This window comes from Cimex lectularius, unplaced genomic scaffold (assembly GCF_000648675.2).
Source record: "Cimex lectularius strain Harlan isolate CLEC.00 unplaced genomic scaffold, Clec_2.1 scaffold185, whole genome shotgun sequence".
In the NCBI taxonomy this organism is placed as follows: domain Eukaryota; kingdom Metazoa; phylum Arthropoda; class Insecta; order Hemiptera; family Cimicidae; genus Cimex; species Cimex lectularius.
The window spans coordinates 198,787-221,603 of record NW_019392756.1 but is presented as its reverse complement, the minus strand read 5'-3'; the positions used below and the strand labels follow the sequence as shown (position 1 = coordinate 221,603).

Here is a 22,817-nt window from a genome sequence, read left to right as displayed (position 1 = left end):
TCTTTTAGCTGTTTATCTCAGTTGGAAGTTGCACCTTGTGTCATCATAAAAGTTTTGTTGCTTTCCTTTAGATGTGTATCTCAGTTGGAAGTTGCACCTTGTTTCATCATAAAAGTTTTATTGCTATCTTTTAGCTGTGTATCTCAGTTGGAAGTTGCACCTTGTTTCATCATAAAAGTTTTATTGCTTTCCTTCAACTTGATATCTCAGTTGGGAACATGACAAAACAAAACAAAGTGGTCGAATTACCATTCTTTATCTATAAAGATTTCACAGTAGGCATTATTACAAGCAAAAAGTTATTTAATAGGATCACTTACTTAATACTTCAATTGAAAAACACAGCCAAAAGAAACTTGAAGTCGTTGAATTTTACCATCCTTTAACTTATCTCAGTTTGCAAAATTACAAATTATAAATATTTAAATATTATTTGGAGATCGTGAGATGCGACATCGTCTTGTGTGATGTAGATTTAGAAAAACATTTTCTTTATCGTGCCGACACTCCCAACACGACACACAACCTTGACACGTACACTTTGAGTCCTGAAGATTATCTAAATAAAGATCGAAACTTTGGCAATTAAAGAAAATGTTTATCTGAACCTTTATTAACAGTCACTAAATATCGCACATAAATATTTAACTAGATATCACAGTTGGTAATGTTACGGCCTGAATAGTTATTTAGTGGGACCATCCTCGAACTTGATATCTCAGCTTGGAACATGACAAATCGAATCTAAACTATAAAAATGATTTAAACCTATATATCACAGTTGGGATTACTATGCCTGTCCTGGAAAGTTATTTACTGGGATTACCACTATAATAATTGTAATTATTCATATGTCAGCTGTAAACTCGTGTCTTAGTTGGGAAAATGACAAATTGAAACAATTGTGAAATTATCATTTTTTTACATATACATCACAGTTGGTATTGCTACATGCTACAAATTTATTTAGTTGGATTACTATCTAATAACATTTTCATATCACAGTTGGGAACATCAACTCTAAAACTAAGTAATTACCATTCTCTAGCTACATATCACAATTGGTATTAGTATTAGCAGGATAGCCACCTCTTTGTAATGTTGGGAGCATTACAAATGGAATTTTAAACTTTTGGAATCACAATCATCACAGTTGGCATGCTGTAAGGTAGGAATTTATTTATTGGGATTCCATCCATGAACTCCATCCACTTGATATCTCAGTTGGTTCTCAGAAAAGTTCTTAAACTCTCAGAGACACCATGGGTGAAAATAATCCGATGGAAAGGAGTTCAAAGACACCAATCTTCTAGAAATTCTAACCAGACTTTCTTTTTTTACTAAAAATTAATTACGGGTACTAACCATTAGCTTTTGGAATGTAAGTGGATATAACAACTTATTGCTATAGTCAGAAAAGAGAAGGAGTGCAGAGTCCAGGGTGTGATGAGGCTTCAGAAAAAAATTAAGTTTAAACTCTTTATTTTTTTAGATTGAAACTGTACAAATTAACTAAATAAAGTAGGACAAACACCAAAATTCCCCGAAAAAAAGCAATCAGCTCAAAACTGATACTTTTCTTTTTAAAAAAGTCATAAATACTTTGTACAAGGCCCTCAGGTGGGAGGTGGTTTGTTCCATGTCACACGCATGAAACCAAAAATATTACAAGAAAGGATTTGTTTTTGTTTTATAGAAGAGATCTAGAGTCTTTGGTTCAGCTGTCTCATGTGAGTGTCGATCGTGGTGGGAAGTGTGAAATCTTGGGCTGCGACTGCGCCGACTGGGACTGCACTGCATGCAGCCTGGCTGCCAAGTAGCACATGAGAAAAGCAGCAGTGAAAAGCATACTTCCAAGAGCTGCAGACATGAGTAGCATGTTCTGACAAGAAGCCTCTACATTTGGCTCTGAATATACATCTGGAACAGAAAATTTATGAGTGTTATTAAAATCCGGAAATTAAAACAACAAAGTTAAAAAAAATACCTCCTGGCATAAGGACAGTATATTCAATGTTTTCTTTAAATTTTGTATATTGGTTTGTTCCATTTTTGTCTTTGGTAGATGAATCGGTCATGTTCCCCTCTCTCTTTCTTCTCCTGCCGTGTCCCGAAGGCTCATATTGGTCCATGCAGTACTCCTGGATAAAAACCGTCCATCAATATACTCTTAACTTTTATACCTTTAGGGTTTGTTCTTACCGGTTGACAGTCCAACGGGTCCATGCATGCCTTGATCTGGGAGTGGATCCAGAGCGTCGATCGTTCTCGCATGCTCGATAAAAGGAAAGCCTCGAAGTCAAGGAAAACTTCGTTGTGCCTTTCCCTGTATCTGGCAGGCTGGTGGGGTATGATCGAAGAGAAATCGGAATTACGGCATCTGTAAAATATGTTGAATATTTTCACATTGTGTAAACAGATAAATTTTCCTTTAATAAACTTGGTACAATGTAATAAAACGTTCAGTAATGACATGATACACTGTTATAACAGAAAAGTTCTCTTGGGTAAATTATACTATGATTTTAAAAAAATAAATTGTCAGAGTATTCCTACATACCACAAATTGTATTTATTTTCAAAATGTAAGTATCACAGTTGGTATTGTTGAAAAGTTATTTAATGGAATTACCATCTTTTAACTTGATATCTCAGTTGGAAAATCATGAATAAAAAACAATTAGATGTCAGAGTTGGTATTGCTAAATGGTGAAAATTTAATGAATAGAATTACCATATTGTAACTTGATACTACTGTTTGTTAATTATATATCACAGTTCCTTTTTTTAAATGCGATTTAAAGAATGGGAAATGAAAAGCATCTTTTAAATTAATATCTCAGTTGAATTAACCTTTTTTACCTAGAAATCACAATTGATAGTACTATACCCAGAAAAGTTATTCAGACAGATTACCATCTTTATGCTAAACTGATAGAAAATTATCATTTTTCACCTAGATATCACAGTTTGTTTTGTTATTTACTGAAAGGTTATTTAGTGGGGTTACTATTCTTCATTTTGGTATCTCAGTAGAAAATATGATAAATTGAATCAGTTGAATTAGCCTTTTTTTTACCTAGATATCGCAATTGATAGTACTACACCCTGAAAAGTTATTCAGACAGATTACCATCTTTATACTAAACCGATAGAAAATTATCATTTTTCACCTAGATATCACAGTTTGTATTGCTATTTACGGAAAGGTTATTTAGTGGGGTTACTATTCTTCATTTTGGTATCTCAGTTGGGAACATGACAAATTGAAACAAAGCAGTCAAAATAAATTTTTTTCATAAATATCACAGTTGGAACTGAAATTTTAATAAACGAGATTTTCATTTTTCAACTTGATATCTCAGTTGGGAACATGACAAATTGGAACTAAGCAGTCAAATTCCTTTGATGCATGTTAAATTGATTTTGAATGGGATTACCATCCTTATATCTCAGTTGATAGTACCAACTCAAAACTAAGCAGTCCAGTTATCCTTTTTTCCATACCACAGGGGCATTTATTATATAGGATAAAAATAAATGTACCTTCTTTTCATTTGAAATCTCAGTTGGAAACACCACAATTGGAAACTTTAAGTGGTCAAATCTATAGCACAGTTGGCACAGGTGGTAGCTTTAAATTCTTTGGTGGTTTGTGTATGGAACACCACCACTTTTTCTGACTTTCAGATCGTGATTTTATAAAGTAAATAATTTACAAAATACAATAGCTTGCTAATTGGTACATATAAATTAATATTAGTTGGTAACTTGGATTTAAAATGTTATGTATAAAGTAGGAGGTTTATGGGCCAACAAACGGCTGAGTTCATCACAGGCCCTCTGCGTCTGTTCCTCCTTTTCTGGTCTTTCACACGTAATTTTGACTTAAACTGCAGCTATTTGGGTGTCTCAATCTGGTTACTGACTCTGCTTTTAAATGTGTACCACATCGATATACTAAAAATTCTAGCCTCTCGTTTGTATCTCAGATTGTCAAATATTGAATAGAAACAAAATGTACAATATATATCTATAGCAACCCCTTCCTTTCACGCAAATAAATGACATTCATTCCAATAAATTAACACAAATACAACACTTGATAAAAACATAGAAGTCTGGTCATATTTACTCCCCCAGAGTACTCGATATTCCTCGTGGCGGGGTTAAATAACCCCTTCCTTTCACGCTATTAAATTACATTCATTACAATAAATTAACACAAATACAGCACTCGATAAAAACATAGAAGTCTGGTCATATTTACTCCCTCAGAGTACTCGATATTCCTCGTGACGGGGTTAAATAACCCCTTCCTTTCACGCTAATAAATTACATTCATTCCAATGAATTAACACAAACACTAGATAGAAACATAAAAGTCCGGTCACATTCACTCCCTCAGAGTACTCGATATTCCGCGAGGCGGGGTTAAAAGAAAACCCTTACATTCACGCTAATAAATTACATTCATTCCAATAAATTAACACAAACACAATACTCGATAGAAACATAGAAATCCAGTCCGGTCACATTCACTCCCTCAGAGTACTCGATATTCCGCGAGGCGGGGTTAAAAGAAAACCCTTACATTCACGCTAATAAATTACATTCATTCCAATAAATTAACACAAACACAATACTCGATAGAAACATAGAAATCCAGTCATATTTACTCCCCCAGAGTACTCGATATTCCTCGTGGCGGGGTTAAATAACCCCTTCCTTTCACGCTAATAAATTACTAAATAAAATCGCTATAGCCCTGAGATACAGGAACAGCGATCTATGCCCGCTGCCGTGTCCTAAGACTACCCACAGGCCACAGGTCCGATGGTATGCCAAAATATTGTCTATATACATCAACCGTAATCAGGGATGGAATAACGGTCGAGTACCTTACCAACTGTAGAAGGCTTGACGTATATAGACAATATTTTAAAATGGTAAACGATAATTATAGATTAATATTTCAGTTTTTTAAGTTGGTTTTGATTTTCTTTTTTTTAAATAAATATTTATGTTATATTGTTTAAGTAGTGAGATGTTTTTAAGAGCCACAAGAAGTGGATGCATTTTTTACTTCATATTTTTCTTCCATAGGATCCTTTTTGAGAGCGGAAAATTATAATTGTTTTGACCTTCTACTGGCGTTTCCGAACTCCCTTTTTATTCTATTTTCTTAATTAATGAAAAAAATGCACATCCGAATATGAAATGGGAGAGATTTTCACGGATGATTTCAGACTTGGGCTTTTGCCGATCAGGCCGTCTGGACGCAGTCGAATTGCCCTTGGCACAATTGGACCGCGACAGCTCTCTGACATCAACTGTTTAACGTTAACGGAATGGCTTAGTGGATCAGTGCAATTATTTGCCACGGGTCCACCCTTTCTAGGCGTACGCCGTTTCCTTTCAGACCGGAGAGAGCATTGGAATCAATCAATGAAGAAGAGGGGTGGTTGACTAGGATTCACCCCCTTGCTACGCCAGTTCCATCAGGATAACAAAGCCGAACCTAAGACTCACTTATCTGGCTATTTATTTCCCTCCAAAGGATAATTTAACCTATTTATATTTTCGAACCGATGAACCATAATAAAAATATCACCGCGTCGTCCAAACGTGCCAGACGGTTTCTTCTAAATCGATCCGTTCGAATGTCTGCGGTTTTTCTGCATATATTGCGGACGACCGCACTGGGTCGTTTCCAGCCGGTGTGAAAAGAAGAGTGAAGAAAATTAAGCGACTCACCCATTCCTGACCAAGGCGACGCTTCCTAGTGCATGGGCTTCGTCCGGATCCGGGGAGACAGCCACCTCCATCAGTTTCACATACTTCCAAGCTGAAAAACAAAGTCATTTTTAACGTAAAAATTGGTAAAACGGTTGAAAGATATATCATTCACTGACATGAAAGTTGATATTGCTACAAACTAAAGTAATTTAGGATTGCCATACTTTAACTTGATATCTCAGTTGGGAACGTGACAAATCGAAATGTTAAGTGTGCCAATTATTCTTTAAATAAACATAACAGTAACGTGACATTTCAGTTGGTAACACCACCAACCAAACTTTAAATGGTCGAAATTACCATTCTTTAACTCGATATCACAGTTGGCATATCTACGAGCAGGGGTTATTTAATATGATTGCCATCCTTTAACTTGGTATCTCAGTTGGGAACATCTCAAATTGAATCGTCAAGTGGGCCAATTATTCTTTAAAAAACACCATAGTTGACATTCTCAACAGTTCTTTTTTAGTTGGTATACGATCCTTCAACGCGGCATTTCAGTTGATAACAGCACAAATCAAACTTTAAACGGTCGAAATTATCATTCTTTAACTCGATATCACAGTTGGCATATCTACGAGCAGGGGGTTATTTAATATGATTGCCATCCTTTAACTTGGTATCTCAGTTGGGGACATCTCAAATTGAATCGTTAAGTGGGACAATTATTCTTTAAAAAACATCATAGTTGACATTCTCAACAGTTCTTTTTTTAGTTGGTATGCGATCCTTCAACGCGACATTTCAGTTGGTAGCACAAATCAAACTTTAAACGGTCGAAATTATCATTCTTTAACTTGGTATCTCAGTTGGGAACATCTAAAATTGAAACTAAACAGGCAAGTTCTATTCGTACACGTTAAAATGTTATTTAATGAAATTACCATCCTTTGATTTTATATCTCAGTTTTGATATCAGCCAATTAAAACTAAAATGTCGAATTATTATTTTCTACCTTGTTATTAAAATGGCTTGCTGCGCTATTAAAATGCTTACTAAAAAATAATTTAGTGGGATTTAGTGAGATCCTTTAACGTGATATCTCATTTGAATACCATAAATGAAAATTTAAATAGTCGAATAATCATTTTATTTTTTATCCTGCATATCACAAAATGAAAACTTTTAAATGGTCAAATTTTAACATTCAGTTGCGAAAATAACAAATCAAAACTGACTAGTCAAGTTATAATTTTTAATCTATTTATCACAGCTGGTATTACGTTCTGAAAAGTTATTTAGTGGAATTACCACCCTTTAATTTGATATCTCAGTTGGGAGCATCACAAAAAGGAAACGTTTAAGTGGGCCAATTATTCTTTAAATAAACATTACAGTTGGCATTCTGACCATTTTTTAGTTGGTTTACGATCCTTTAACTTGTCATTTCAACACCACCAATCAAACTTTAAATGATTATCACAGTTGGCATTGCTACGAGATGGGGTTATTTAATAGGATTGCCCACCTTTAACGTGATATCTTAGTTGGGATCATGCTAAATCGAAACGGTAAGTGGGCCAATTATTCTTTAAAAAAACATTACAGTTACATTCTGGACAGTTTTTTTAGTTGGTTTACGAACCTTTAACTTGACATTCCATTTGGCAACACCACAAATCAAACTTTAAATGATCGAAATTACCATTCTTTAACTCGATATCACAGTTGGCACAGTTACGAGCTGGGGTTATTTAATAGAATTACCATCCTTTTACTTGGTATCTCAGCTGGAAACATGGCAAATCGAAACTAAACAGGTAAATTCCATTGGTACACGTTAAAATGTTATTTAATGAAATTACCATCCTTTGATTTTATATCTCAGTTTTGATATCAGCTAATTAAAATTAAAAAGTAGAATTATTATTCTTTGTCAAGTTATTAAAATGGCTTGCTACGTACTGAATATTAATTTAGTGCGATCATTTGAGTATTATAAATGTAAACTTTAAGTAGTCGAATAATCATTTTGTTTTGTTTTTAATTTAGATCTCACAGTTGGCATTGCTTTGTTCTGAAAAGTAATTTAGTGGGATTACATCTTTAACTTGATATACATATCAGTTGACAACACCACAAATCGAACTTCAAATGGTAGAATCACCATTTTTATCCTAGATGTCACAGTTATTATTGCTACACGACAAAAAGTTATTTAATAGGATTTTGGCTTTATATCCGTGTTGATGTTATCAAATCACAACTAAAAAGTCTAATAATGATTTTAGTCTATTTTTTAATCTAGATATATCAGTTGGTATCACATCGTTCTGAAAAGTTATTTAGTAGGATTACCATCCCATAACTACATATATCAGTTGAAACACCACAAACCGAAACTTAAAGTGGTCGATTTTTTTATATCCCAGTTATTGCGATAAACTGAAAATTTAGTAAAAAAAAAAAGGTAGTAGGATAACCATTTTTTAACTTGATATCTCAGTTGCAAACACCACAAAGTTGGACTTAAATTGGTCGAATCGCCGTTCTTTAAATACCAACTAAATAGTCAAGTTATAATTGTTAATCTCTATATGACAGTTGGTGTTGCTCCGTGCTGAAAAGTCATTTAGTGGGATTACCGTCCTTTGACTTGATATTTCAGTTGGGAACATCACAAAATGGAAACATAAGTGGTCGAATTTTAACATTCAGGTGCGAAAATGACAAATCAAAACTAAATAGTCAAGTTAAAATTTTTAATCTATATATCACAGTTGGTGTTACGGTCTGGAAAGCTATTTAATTTCATATCTCAGTTGGGAACATAACAAAATGGAAACTTTTAAGTGGTTAACATTTAGTTGCGAAAATGGCAAATCAAAACTTAATAATCAAGTTATAATTTTTAATCTATATATCGCAGTTGGTATTGCTGCGTGCTGAAAAGTCATTTATTGGGATTACCGTCCTTTGTCTTGATATCTCTGATGGTATCACGGCAACGCGAAACTAAACGTTGAATAATTTTATTTTATTTTTTAATCTAGATATCCCAGTTTGTATACATAGCAATGTTCTGAAAGATTATTAGATTATCCCTTTTAAATTGATATCTCCGTCGTGAACGACACAAATGTAAACTTCAAGTGGTCGAATCGTCATTATTTAACTAGATATCACAGTTGGTATTTAGTTTGATTTACCATTATTTGGCTTGATTTCTCAGTTGACTTCCCTAAATCAAAACTAAAAGTTGAAATTTCCTTTTTTACCATGATTTAATATCAAAATTGGCATTGTTGCGGTATGAAAAGTTATTTTGTGGTGTTGCCATTATTTAACTTGATAACACAGATGATATCACAAAATCACAACTAAGAAGTCGAATTTTTTTTCCTAGATATCACAGTTGGTATAGGTTTATTCTGACAAGTTATTAAGCACAGTGAATAGATAGGTTAAATATCGCATCTTTCTTTAACTAGACATTTCGGTAAAATACAAGCAGAAAAGTTTGCTAATAGGATTACGATTTTTTAAGATTTCAATTGAGATTACGATAGATCGAAACTAAGCGGTCTATTTTTTCTTAAACCTAGATATCACAGTTGGTATTGCTACGTGCTGAAAGTCATTTATTGGGATTACCGACTTTTGAATTGATATCTTAGATGGTATCACGGCTACTCGAAACTAAACGGATGAATTATTTTATTTTATTCTAGATATCCTAGTGTTGGTATTGCTGCGTTCTGAAAACCTATTTTTGTGGAATTACGTCCTTTTAAATTGATATCTCAGTTGTGAACGCCACAAATGGAAACTTCAAGTGGTCGAATCGCCATTGTTGAACTAGATATCTCAGTTGGTATTTAGTTGGATTTACATTCTTTGACTTGATTTCTCAGTTGATATCTCTAAATCATGATGTCGAATTATCCTTTTTTACTTGATTTAATACCAAAATTGGCATTGCTGTGTGCTGAAAAGTTATTTCGTGGGATTGCCATCATTTGACTTAATATCAAAGTTGATATCACCAAATCACAATTAAGACGTCGAATATTTTTTTAACCCTATATAACCATATATATATNTATATATATATGTGTGTGTGTGTGTGTGTGTGTGTGTGTGTGTATGTATGGATGTGTGGTGATTAGTGACCGTTATATATATATATCACAGTTGGTATCGATCCGTTCTGAAAACTTCATATATCAGTTGGTAGCATAATAAATAGAGACTTCAAATATAGCATCTTTCTTTAACTAGACAATTCAGTTGAATACAAACTGAAAAGTTTGCTAATAGGATTACTTTTAAGATGGTATTTCAGTTGAAATTACGACAATCGGAACTAAGTGGTCGATTTTTTCTCACAGTTGGTATTGCTGCGTGCCGAAAAGTTATTTAGTAGGATTTACTTGATTTCTCAGTTGCGAACACGACAAAGTTAGATTTAAAGTGGTCGAATCGCCGTTCTTTAACAACCAACTAAATAGTCAAGTTATAGTTTTTAATTTATATATCACAGTTGGTGTCACGTTCGGGAAAGTTATCTAGTAGGATTACCATTTTTTAACTTGATATCTCAGTTGGTAACTTCACAAGTGGAACCTTTAAGAGATCGAATTTTTTAATTAAATATTCACAGTTGGGGTACATGTTAAGCAATTTGATAAATGTGATTACCCTGATTTGATTTAGTATCTCAGTTGGCAACGTCATACTTTTTCAGAGTGCGGTGACCAAGGAATCTTTTGTAGGATGAAGAAAATTTTCCAACAGTAATTCCTTCTAAGCTACTTATTTTAAAATTTCAAACCGTATTTTTTGTTAATCATCTATTTCCTTTCTATTTGTTATACAACCAACTTGTATTTGTTGTAATAAACAAAATTAGACTTAAGAATAAAAATTTTGAAAGTCTATTCTCGAAACCAATTAGGGGTGGGATTTGTACTAAAGCTCAAGCTTTCAGAAGCTCCACCTTGTCCTTTAAACAATATTTTTATAAATATTTTATTAAATATTATCAATATTTTATTTCCTTTCTATTTATTTTATTATTGGTATTCTGTAGAAAACAGTGATTTCGCCATTTGTTCAATAAGTCGATGAATTTTATACAGCTTTCAGTTTTAATTCAATTTAATTGAATTGGCCTTTTTAGAGAAGAATTTAATATTAAATTCCTATTACCGGATTTCGGGTTGATCCTCGCTCTCAGCTGTAGCTTCGTCCCGATCGGCACAGCCTGGTCAACAGGCAACTCGTTTATCGTCGAGTTGGTGATCCTGGCAGGGGCTTCTTTGTAGAGGGCGACCTCGTATTCCAGCCTCCCCGGGGTTTCTTCCACAACGCCAGACACCCTGGCTCCGTGAGGTCTGAAAAATTACACCACTGAAAATATCAAGTATAAAACAACATCAAGAATATGGTTCTTCAATAAGGTATTAAATCCAGAATAAAACATACAAACTATTCAGGTAAAAATGCATAGTATGAAAAGTAGGCCCATAAGTGAAACGGGATTGTGGGTCATATCCTGACCGTTCCTTATCATCCTGGCCTAGATTCGTTGTTTGTCTTCTAAAACCCCCTCTTCTAAGTACCCACGATAAGATCGATTTTAAAAAAAATATATATATCTACAAAGGAAACTAAAAGCAGAACATTTTTTGTACTAATTAAGAAAAGTTTTTCTTTTATGACTTTGTGGGTCAGTAAAGTGTCTTGAGGATAGTCGAAGCCCATTGTTCCACAAGGTAAACTGGCCGGTCTCAATAATCACAACCTCGTAATCTAGAATTGACCCGTAAAATTAGAGCCCTCCAGGAGACAGTCGTTTCTTTAACCAGATGTTTAATCTTTTTCATACCCAAGTTAAAAGGGAGGCTGGATTTTAAACGGAACTTTTTGTAATTTAAGTTTTTCAACTTACCATATTGGTTAATTTTCCAACTGATTCGCTTGAACAAAAGTCTCATTTTTCATGAAATAGTTTAGATTTGAAATTTTACAGGTACATAGATGATACGGACCAGGAAGATAAAGGACGATCAGAAGATTTTTTTTACCGATCTTCCTGGAGTTGATTTGTCCCCAATTCACTCTTGGATATCTGAGAGGAACATTCTGGATGCCATACAAAATAAAAAGAGTCTAGTAAGTACATTAGCTGAGGTTAAGGGCGAGTATGGAAAATTAGGGGATGTTGTGTAGGTTCAAGTGGTTTCGGATGGAGAAAAGGGTCTTTTATCATGAAATAGTCTAGTTTTGAAATTTTAAAGGAAGATAGCGAGATGATACGGACCAGGACAATCAAGGACAATCAGAAGACCAAATTATAACTACTATAAAGCATTGAATTTTATCGTTTTGTTTCAACTTTGTTAATTTTTAACCGGTTTCCCTGAAATCAAGTGCATTCTATAAAGAAATATAATTTACTTCTACTAAATTGGAGAGAATTAGCAGGTATGCTTTTGAAAATAAAAAGTCCATTGAGTGTAGACTTCGTGTTTAGGGGTGGTTATAGATAGTTGTGAGTGGTTTTTTTCCCCGAATTTTCTGGAATAAAGTTCATTTTTCAAAGAAATATAATTCGCTTCTGGAAATCTGAGAGAAATATCCAGGATGCCATGCAAAATAAAAATAGTCTAGTGAGTACATTAGCTGAGGTTAAGGGTGAGTATGGAAAATTAGAGGCGGCTATGAATGGTTTGGTTTCAGGTTTTTTCGGATGGTTGGAGATGCTATGTGGTAATTTTTGTAGTTTGTATGTTATTAATTTTTTTTAATTTGTTCATTTTTGACCTTTGATCTTTCAAGAAATAAGCTCATTTTTCAAATAAACATAATTTATTTCTAAACTGGACAGAAACATCAGATTTCCAAAAAAGCATCCTATAGATTGACTGTAATTAGGGTTGGTTAGAGGTTGTTTTGGGGTGGCTTTAGATGGTTTTAAATGGTTAAATGTGGTTTTACGTGGTTTTTTGTTGGTTAGAGGTGGTTAGAGATTAGAAGTTAGTTCATTTTTCAAGGAAATATAATTTATTTCTAAAAACTACCCAGGTTTCATAAAAATTGTCCTGCATGTAGATTGATTGTAGTTGGGGTTGGTTAGAAATTGTTTTGGGGTAGCTTCAGGTGGTGGAAATGGTTAAATGTGGATTAACCTGGTTTTTCGTTGGTTAGAGATGGCTAGAGGTTAAGAGTTAGTTCATTTTTCAGAGAAATATAATTTATTTCTAAAAATTATCATCCAGGTTTCATTAAGATTGACCTGTATGTAGACTGATTGAAGTTAGGGTTGGTTATGACTGGTTAGAGATTGTTTTGGGGTGGTTTTAGGTGGTTGGAAATGGTTAAATGTGGTTTAACCTGGTTTTTCGTTGGTTAGAGATGGTTAAAGGTTAGGAGTTAGTTCATTTTTCAGAGAATTGTAATTTATTGCTAAAAATTATCATCCAAGTTTCATTAAGATTGACCTGTATGTAGACTGATTGTAGTTACGGTTGGTTATGACTGGTTAGAGATTGTTTTGGGGTGGTTTTAGGTGGTTGGAAATGGTTAAATGTGGTTTTACGTTGTTTTTGGTTGGTTAGAGATGGTTAAAGGTTAAGAGTTAGTTCATTTTTCAAAGAAAGTTAATTTATTTCTGAAAATTATCATCCAGATTTTATAAAAATTTTCCTCTATGTAGATTAATTGTAGTTAGGGGTGGTTATGTGTGGTTATGGCTAGTTAGGGATGGTTAGGGGTGGCTTTGGGTGATTGGACATAGAAGTTGTTTTAGGTATATGGAGATGGTTTTTGTAGTTCGCATTTTCTTAAATTTTTTCATCTTTAAGTCACTTCTTGAATTAAAGTTTTGTTCAATTATTTTTTATCAAAACCTTGTTAATTTTTAACCGATCTCTCCGAAAAGAAAACGTTCGTGAATATCGTCGAACTTACACAATTGGAGAGAAACAGTCGGGATATTCAGAATAAAAAGTGACCAGTATGTTGATTACTTGTGGACAGTAGTGTGTACAAGTATGGAAGGTTAGGGATAGTTGTAGATGAGCGATCTTTATGGAGTTATGTGTAGTTAGGGCTGGTTAAATATTGTTACTGGTAGTTATAGAATAAAAGGTGCTGGATGCCACATATACACCAAGTAAAGTGGCTTGTGTATTTATCGGTTATGAATTTTATGTGTGGTTACTACAGGTTCTGGCAGATTATGGATTGTAATAGAATGTTATGTATGGTTATTAAAGGTTAGGGAAGAACATGAAAGGTTAGGAGTAGTTATGAATTGTTATATGTGAACAGGGTGAAGATCCGTGATTCTATCGATAACTAATTCTATCGATTTTTCATTTCCCATTACAAATATGGATTTATCAACTTAATTGTGCTGTTTTGTCCTATCTTTCTTTTTGTCTCTATCTGGTCCATCTTTAACCTATCTGCCTGAAAAGAAACCTAATTTTATGTGAATACCGTCGAGTTTAAAGAAAATGAAAACAAGCATACGGGAAGCCGTTCAAAATAAAAAGTAAAGAACCATGTAGATCGGTGATGGTTAGGGTGGTTTTAGATGGTTGGAGGAGGTTTGGGTGATTTTTTTAGAGTGGGTTTTCTTCAAATAGTCTCAAATTTGTTCATTTTTGTCTGATATTTTAGGTATAAAGTTAATTTTTTATGAAATACGTCAAGTTTTGAAATTTCTTGTGAAACATTGAGGAAGCCGAACAAAATAAAATGTTGACAGTGTCCTTTATATAAATTAATAGTGGTTAAAGTGATTATAGAAGGTTAGGGGTTAGTGGTGGATGATTAGGGATAGCTAGGAGTGGTTACAATCATGGTTAGATGGAGGTTGTTTTCGGGGATTTTTGAAGTTTTTATTACCTTCAAATTGTCTAAACTTTGTTCTTTTCCCCTGATATTCTTGAAAAGTTTTCATGGACTAAGTCGTTTTTAAATGACGAGAGAAACATTCAGGATATTAATCAAAATAAAAAGTTAAGCGTCCTGTATCTAAATTAGTGGCGGTTAGGGTAGGTACGGAAGGTTTGGGGTGGTTACCGGTTATCTCCTGTTAGAGATGGTTATGAATGGTTACGGATGGTTAAAAATAGCCAGATATGGTTTTGGGTGATTGGAGGTGGTTTGGGGTGATTTGGAAATTTGGTGAGAAACATTCAGGACGTCTTTCAAAACAAAAAATTTAAGCGTCCTTTATAAAAAAATTAGCTGTGGTTAGAAGTGAATATAAACGCTTTGCTGTTTTTAGGGGAGGTTATAAAAGTTTATGAGTTGTTAACGGTGGTGGTTAAGTTGTTGTTGTTAGTAGTTAGATGTTAGTAGGAATGAATAGGGTTGGTTAGAAATTGTTAGGTACGGTTCTGGGTAGTTTAGCTCGTTTGAAGTGGTTTTTTTAGTTTGTATTTTCTTTGAATCGTATTAATTTTGTTACTTTTTAACCAGTACTCTTCAAATAAATCCCTGTTTCTATAATAATGGTGATGGGTGGTAATGGTTAGGGGTAGTTATGGAAGGTTATGGGTTGTTATGTCTGTTTAGAACGTGGTTATGGGTCACTCTATTTCAGGCTGTTCAATCAATATTAGACCAAAAAAGTAGATTTTCGATCTCGTTATAATTATTAAAATAATTTATAATATAAACAAATCTATGAATTGTTTTTTTCCCCGAGCTGTTGCAGACTTGCAGTCCAGTTATCATAGTTGTGCGCATTAAAAAGTCATTTCTCCTCTGTTGAGTCCACCGAGCGTGGAGTCACACTCGTATTTCTCCAAATTGTCTCTTCAGGAGGAAGAGATCCGCTCTCGACCGGTCAAGGTTGACGAGGTAAACCGTGTATGAAGTAACTGTACTTGCAAGTTTGGGCTCATGTTCCGGAAGAACATCAATACACTTTTTTCTCTTCTTCCTGTCACCTGGACGCCAAATGTTTCTCTGAGTGGTCTTTAACTTAAATTTTGGCGCCGAGAAGAAACAACCGCAATCTAGATCTAGTGTGTTAAGAAGCTAACTAGCAAATATGTTTAGGCTTATTATTTATGTAGTTTATTGTAGAAAAATAATTAGACAAACAATTTAACTTTTTATTAATGAACCAAGCTGCCACAATCACGTGGACTACACTACACCTGTGACTGTAGGATGTATGTAGGAATTCCAGATTCACGAGATTCCAATTGATCTGGATAAGTTTGGCTTTTATTGTACAAGACAAGGGATTTAACTTAAGACGAACAAGTTTATCAATAGTCAGATGGTAAAATGGTAAGCAGCGATGACAAGTTTTCGCGTGGTTGTCAAGAAGCGAAACAAGAGGGGAAAAAATCTCCGGGGTTTCGCTCTGAGGATTATAGGCTGATTCTTTTTTTTTCGCCTAGGGAAGTCGTAGAATCAGCTCGAGAACATCACGGGTCATTGGTCCACCCCAGAAATCAGCCTATGTCGCCTGTTCTATCCGGGATGTAACAGTCGGTAAAATAATTGACCTTATTCCAAGCCGAATTTGTTCGGAAAGTCTAAAAAATCGAAGATTGACTTACAGGCTTCCGGCAAAACCGGCCGCTTTGTTTTCGATGATGGTCGGCTCCGGCGGCTTGCACATTATGATCAGCTCCTGGTCCGACATCATGACCACGCCGGGAAATTGTGGAAACCAGACCCGTACGTGGACAAAACCCTGAAAATAAAAAACAAAAATACTTTAAATCCAGATAGAAATCTATTTTGAACCTAAATATTAAATTGAAGACATGACATCTCGTAAGCAAAACAGCCATGGAGTCACTATTTGGCAAGATCACTCACTATCTGTGGTTAGAGGTTGTTAAAAATGATTAGGGGTGGTGAGATTGATAGGGATAGTTTTTGGTGTTTTGGTGTGAATTTTGTAATTTGGTTTGTAAGTGGTTATAGAAGGTAGGGGCGGTTATGTTATCGGTCTATGCCTAGACTGCAGACTGATGTGGAATCCTCATACAAGACTTAAAAGACAACAACTTAACAGAAGACTTGGACAACTATCCGTCTTGACCGTCAAGACTTTACTGCGACCGATGTGAGGCAATGAATTGTCGGAAGTCAAACAGTTACAGGCCTGTGTACCGCAAGGTAGTATCCTATTCTATATATCATTTATACCTGACCTACCAATACATCCTGACATTGTTATCACCACCTACGCGGACGACACCGCAATCCTATCCTCTAACTCGAATCCTGCTCAAGCTACTTCCAACATCCAGGAACACCTTGAGCTTATCGAAGACTTTTCAAATAATGGAAGACAGTACTCAACGAATAAAAATGCACATGCACACAATTGAACATCAACGAGATACCAGTTTCCACTAAAGTCAAATACCTGGGATATATCTCGACAGCAGACTGACGTGGAATCATCAAGACATTAAAAAGACTTGGACTACTACGAAGACTTCTAAGACCGAAATCGACTTTAGACTTTACTAAGTCCAATATGGGACATACGGAGTGGAACTGTGGGGTTCAGCCATCCGTTCCCGATTCCGAAAGTTTCACTCGAACCTCTCGATCCATCCTAACCGTACTGGGAGCCCTCTCCATATATTTCCATCCCAAGAATCCGCCACGTCGCCTTAATCGTCGATGCTCTCGAGACCTCTTTGCCCCTTAATCCGTCACATTGAGTGCCAGCATTGGCTTGTGTCATGGGCACGTGTCCTCCGGGGCAACGTGTTAGTATTAGTGCTGTGATCGTGTGATAAGAAGAACTTATAGTGATCACATTTGTAGTACATACATAGATTTTTGTTTTCAATTGTGTTTAAGAGGTAATTGTGCCAAATGGCCCCGGTCAAGAATGTAAATGTGGGCGTCGCGCATTATTTACTGTTGTGGCCCGCTAGCTAATATGTCTCGCTCCATATACGCTCAAGCTGCTCAATGGACAACAGGCCGATCCGCCACGGCTCTTCAACAGTGCACACACTCTTTTTCTTTCCGCCACAAAACACTTCTCGAATCCGGCCACGAGAAAGTCGACCCGTCCTTTTAATCCCGTCCTAGACTTGAGAAATAATCGCCTGTACACACATGATTGATGTGTTCAATGACTTTTACGCTTTTGTGAAACACAATAGCTGTCCCTTCTTCTTCTTTTTTGCTCTGGAATAAATCAAGGGAGTCGGGTTAATCTCGGGATTTAACTCCTTCAGTTACCCGGAATAACCGGACGGAAGGGGCCGTGACACTTGTTTTGAGGTTTCACGGGCCATCACCGCTTTCCGTGCAGCTTCGGCAGCTTCGATTTCGACTACAACCGTTTTGTAAAAAGTATTTGTAAATCTTCGATAAAAGACTATTTCTTCGTAGTTTTTATTTTAATTGTCTTAACTGTTGTTGGAATTGCAATCTTTATTGTGATGCTGTGTCCAAATTTTAGCTTGATCTTGTCAATTTTTAACCGATCTTCACGAATTAAATTTTGGATTTCATTGAGCCAGAATGCCATTGAAATAAAACGTGCCCTGCGTTTAGATCAGTTGTGGTTAAGGTTGGCAAAAAGATGTTATGTTTCGTTTGAAAGGTCATGGTTGGTTATGGATTGTAATAGGATCTTATTTTTTGTTTTGGAAGATTAAGAATGGTTGTGAAGAGTACTAAAATGTTAAGTTTGGTTTTGAAAGGTTATGGTAGGTTATGGATTGTAATAGGATGTTATTTTTTGGTTTTGGAAGAATATGAATGGTTGTGAAATGTAATAAAATGTTATGTTTGGTTTTGAAAGGTTATGGTTGATTATGGATTGTAATAGGGTGTTATTTTTGGATTTGAAAGGTCACAGTTGATTATGGATTGTAATAGGGTGTTATTTTTGTTATATGTTATGGAAGTTTAGGGGGAAGTTATGGAGTTATTGAAGTATGTAGCATTATTATTATGTATGGTTATTGAAGGAAACTTAGGAGTGGTTATGAATTATAATAAGATCTTATGTTTGGGTTTGGAAGGCTAGGGATGGTTACGGATCGTAATAAAATGTTATTTTGGGTTGAGGAGGTTAGGGGAGGTTATTATTTGTAATAAGATTGTGTTTTGGAAGGTTACGGGACGTTATGGGAGTTATTTAGTGTTAGGATATTATTATTTATAGTTATTAAAGGTTAGGATTGTTTATGGAATGTAATACAAGCTTATGTTTGGGTTTAGGGGATTAGGGAGTGGTTGTGGATCGTAATAAAATGTGATTTTGGGTTGAGGAGGTTAGGGTAGGTTATTATTTGTAAAAGGATTTTGTTTTGGAAGGTTAGGGGACGTTATGGAAGTTATGGATTTTAGGATATTATTATTTATAGTTATTGAAGGTTAGGAGTGTTTATGGAATGTAATACAAGCTTATGTTTGGGCTTAGGAGATTAGGGAGAGGTTGTGGATCGTAATAAAATGTGATTTTGGATTGAGGAGGTTAGGGGATGTTATTATTTGACATTGACGATGATGTCCTGATATGGCACTTGGTTAATTATAGGTTAACATAGTCTAAAAACCTTTCTATCGTTAATGTTTTTTATTTATTTATTATATATTTATCGGCCTTGGGTAGTTCAACATTTCGTAGACTTACCCACAAGTCTTCCTAATCCGAAAAATTGATTATTGTAGAGATAATGAAGCCAAATTGCAAGGAATTTTATGCTTGCAAACTTGTCAAAATGTATACTGTTTGATTGTTTGATATGGTGTTTTTTTATGTGGTTTTCACAACAGAAGATATGAAAGAACATATCATAGCAGGAATTGGAAAGATGAAAATGTCAATGTGCTTAGTTGATAAAGAATTTTTTTTTATTTCAATGCCCAGTGAATATGGTACCGGACCTTTGCATGTTTTATTATGTCGATATCTTTGGGTATTTAATGGTATTATAGTTTGGGTTCTTATTGTTTCATATTCCGAGAGACAGGTGTTATTTGGCCAGTTCCTCTCTTGTCCCTCGGGCCAATAAGCCCGCCCCAGGTGGATAATCTGTTGTAATTTGTCCCCCCCATTAAATTTTACGTCTCGCCTTAGAAGATTAACTCTCCGAAATCACGTACGACGTCGGGAGATAAAAACGGACAATCTGCATTAATTCACGTACGACAATAACGGAGTTAAGAGACTGCGACGGACGTCTCATTACCCGTCGGGTCCGCTACTCCTCCGATCTTCACAATACCTGCGATGTCCCAAGAGTTTTGTTCTAATTGATAAAGCTGATTTTACACGAGGAATCGAGAAGGCTCAAGTTTTTTATATTGCTCTATATCATCTTGAACGACCTAAAGGTTCTCTATGTACTATTTGACCATAAAAAAACCACAATTATTATTATTGAAAATGTCAAAAATAGGGAAAATTCGAACGGTTGTGGGTTGATGGAGAGTAGGTGTCCGAAAGGATCGAAGTCATAATAGCTCAAGTGGTAGAGCAGCGGCGTATTCAGAGGAAGGCCGTGGGTTCGAATCTCGCTCGTGACACTGACTTTTTTTATCTCAACCAAGACCTTACATAAAAAGAATAATTAATTGAAAGAAATAACTTGGTCAATTGACCACTAAAACATAAATGGATTAATATTTAATAAGTATCACTTCACTGACAGCTCCCCGAGGCCACTTCATAAGTCGCTGAGAATCGAATCCTGATTACACGACATTTGAAAATGGCAAAAAGAAGGAAAATCCGAACTGTTGTAGGTTAAGATGGAGAGTTGGTGTCCGAGAGGATCGAAGTCACGATAGCCCAAGTGGTAGAGCAGCGGCGTATTGGTCGTGGGTTCGAATCTCCGTGACACTGACTTTTTCATTTCAACCAAATCCTTACATAAAAAGATTAATTAATTGAAAGAAATAATTTGATCAATAGGCCACTAAATATAATGGATTTTTCGTAATTCATATTGGACTTTGTCATTAATGAACCGAACTTATTTGGATAATTTTTAAAAATTTGCTTTCTGCTTGCCGTGTGGCAATTCGATTCACTTTTGGTCTTAAAGATGAATTTTATTGCTTGACTCATTGTTTATCTGGAATACAATTTTTTTTAAATTTGAGATTTGTAGGGTTATCCTGGTAAATGTATGGTGTATCTACTATGAACAGATTAGGAATTAGAATCTCGTTCGTGACACTGACTTTTTTATCTCAACTAAGACCTTACATAAAAAGAATAATTGTAATTATTATTGTTTAACTTTTTATTATTCCAGATAGTTAATCTTATATATAAATAAACTATTTAACAAATGCACTTTTCTCGAATTGTTCGTGTGAACAGATCCGAGATGACGGATCATGACCAGACTAAAAACAATACAAAGAACTGTCTTCGGCCATTTCTTCTTAATTATTATAAAAATAATAACTTCTTCCGTGTGTGTAGGAGGAAGGGTAAACGGCCCTCCTTCGAACGGGTACTTTCTCATCTCAAACCATTCAGCAATAAGGCCGGGTTTTTCAACCGTGGAAACCCAACGGCGGGTATTTTCGCCGTCCGGCCGGTGGTAAACGGTCTGTTTAACACGTAAATGTGAGTCTGTCTGACGCGGCCCGAGCATAAAAGAATGCGAAATGAAATCAAACGACCCTCCACATCGCCCAAGGATGTGTACGATGAGAACCATAACGGAAGACGAAGAGCGGAAAAGCGATTTTCCACCCGCCCTAATCCGTACCTGAAACCCTGGGAACTGATATAAAGAATATTATTTATCGACTAAGTACATTGACATTTCCATCCTTGCAAGTCCTGCTTGTATATGTTAACTGGCCGAATTATCACCATATAATCTCATACATAAATATTTAAGAGTAATTCTTCTTTTTATGTAAGATCTTGGCTGACATGAAAAAGTTAGTGTCACGAGCGGGATTCGCCGCTGCTCTGAACAATAGAGACTCACGACTTCGATCCCCTCGGTATGGTCTGGTATGGTATGGTGGAAAGGATACTAGGAAGCGGGGTATTCCCCAGGCACTGCAGCCTTCTGGCTTATTGTACCTCCCTAGTTCCTTAGTTCAGTCAATAGACTCAATTCTTCTTCTTAGAAGTATAAGGTCATTGATTGTTGCTGCTGCAATTTGATTCCCTAAGTCTTTTCCGTACGTTAGGTTAAACCTCCATTGAGCTGTAGCTTCGCATTCGAAGATGATATGAGTGGCTGTTTCCTCCTCCTCATTACATAAACTGCAAATGGGGGTCATCGCTGTTTATACCCATGTTGTGTAGATGTTTTCTCAGATACCAGTGACCGGTTAGTAGTTCTACCACTCCTTTGAGTTTGGCTCTCTCCAATTGCAGCAGTGTTTTTGCCAGTCTCGGTGAGGGTTGTTTCATCATACGTTTACTATGTCTAGCACCGCTAGAGTTCATCCATTTCTCCTTTTGTTTTGCTTGCATCCATTCTCCGATGGAGGATTCTATATTTGTTTTTGTTGTCCCAAGGATAGGTTCGGGGCCTATGTATGGTACAGATCTTCCTCTGGCCAGTCTGTCTGCTTTCTCGTTACCCAAAATTCCCCTGTGCCCTGGCACCCAAGATATCATCAGGTTGTTGTGTTTCGGTTTTGGAGATTTTGGATGCATTCACTGACTAGTTTTGATGGAATTCTTTTACATGCTAATGCTTTAATAGCTGCTTGGCTGTCTGATCTTATGAGGATTTTTTTGTCAGTGTAACCTCTTTTAAGATTTTCCAGGGCACAAGCATTGATGGCATGTATTTCCGCTTGAAAGACCGAAGTGTACTTCCCTAATGAGTTTGATTGCTCATGTTTTGGGCTTGTACAGAAAACGCCTGATCCGGTTCCTTCGTTTGTTTTGGAACCATCTGTGTACCATATCATTGTATCTGATGCTCTCCTGTGTTCTTCCTCTCCTTTATAGTCCGTTGAGACTTTATAGGAAGTTGTGAAGATTGTTTCCGGGATCATGTAATCAGTCCCCATTTCTAATAATGGGTGTCTCATTTTGTTGATTATGGTTGTATGCCCGAAT

At 35.6% G+C, this 22,817-nt stretch overlaps 1 protein-coding gene across 7 annotated transcripts in view; it reads right to left on the bottom strand.

Annotated features, from left to right (window-relative positions):
* Positions 1-607: 607 nt before the first annotated feature.
* Positions 608-22,817, bottom strand: part of LOC106663019 — a 66,861-nt gene continuing 44,651 nt past the window's right edge. For 5 of the 7 annotated variants that reach the window (XM_024227330.1, XM_024227331.1, XM_024227332.1 and 2 more), the window contains 6 exons: positions 16,339-16,475; positions 10,955-11,139; positions 5,758-5,848; positions 2,203-2,380; positions 1,988-2,141; positions 1,476-1,920 (listed from right to left, as the gene is read on the bottom strand). In XM_024227330.1, the coding sequence (XP_024083098.1) occupies positions 1,727-1,920; positions 1,988-2,141; positions 2,203-2,380; positions 5,758-5,848; positions 10,955-11,139; positions 16,339-16,475 (939 nt within the window). In that variant the 3' untranslated portion in view covers positions 1,476-1,726. Of the gene's footprint in view, positions 1,921-1,987; positions 2,142-2,202; positions 2,381-5,757; positions 5,849-10,954; positions 11,140-16,338; positions 16,476-22,817 lie in introns of all 7 variants that reach the window. The other 2 variants (XM_024227328.1, XM_024227329.1) reach the window with 1 other exon arrangement.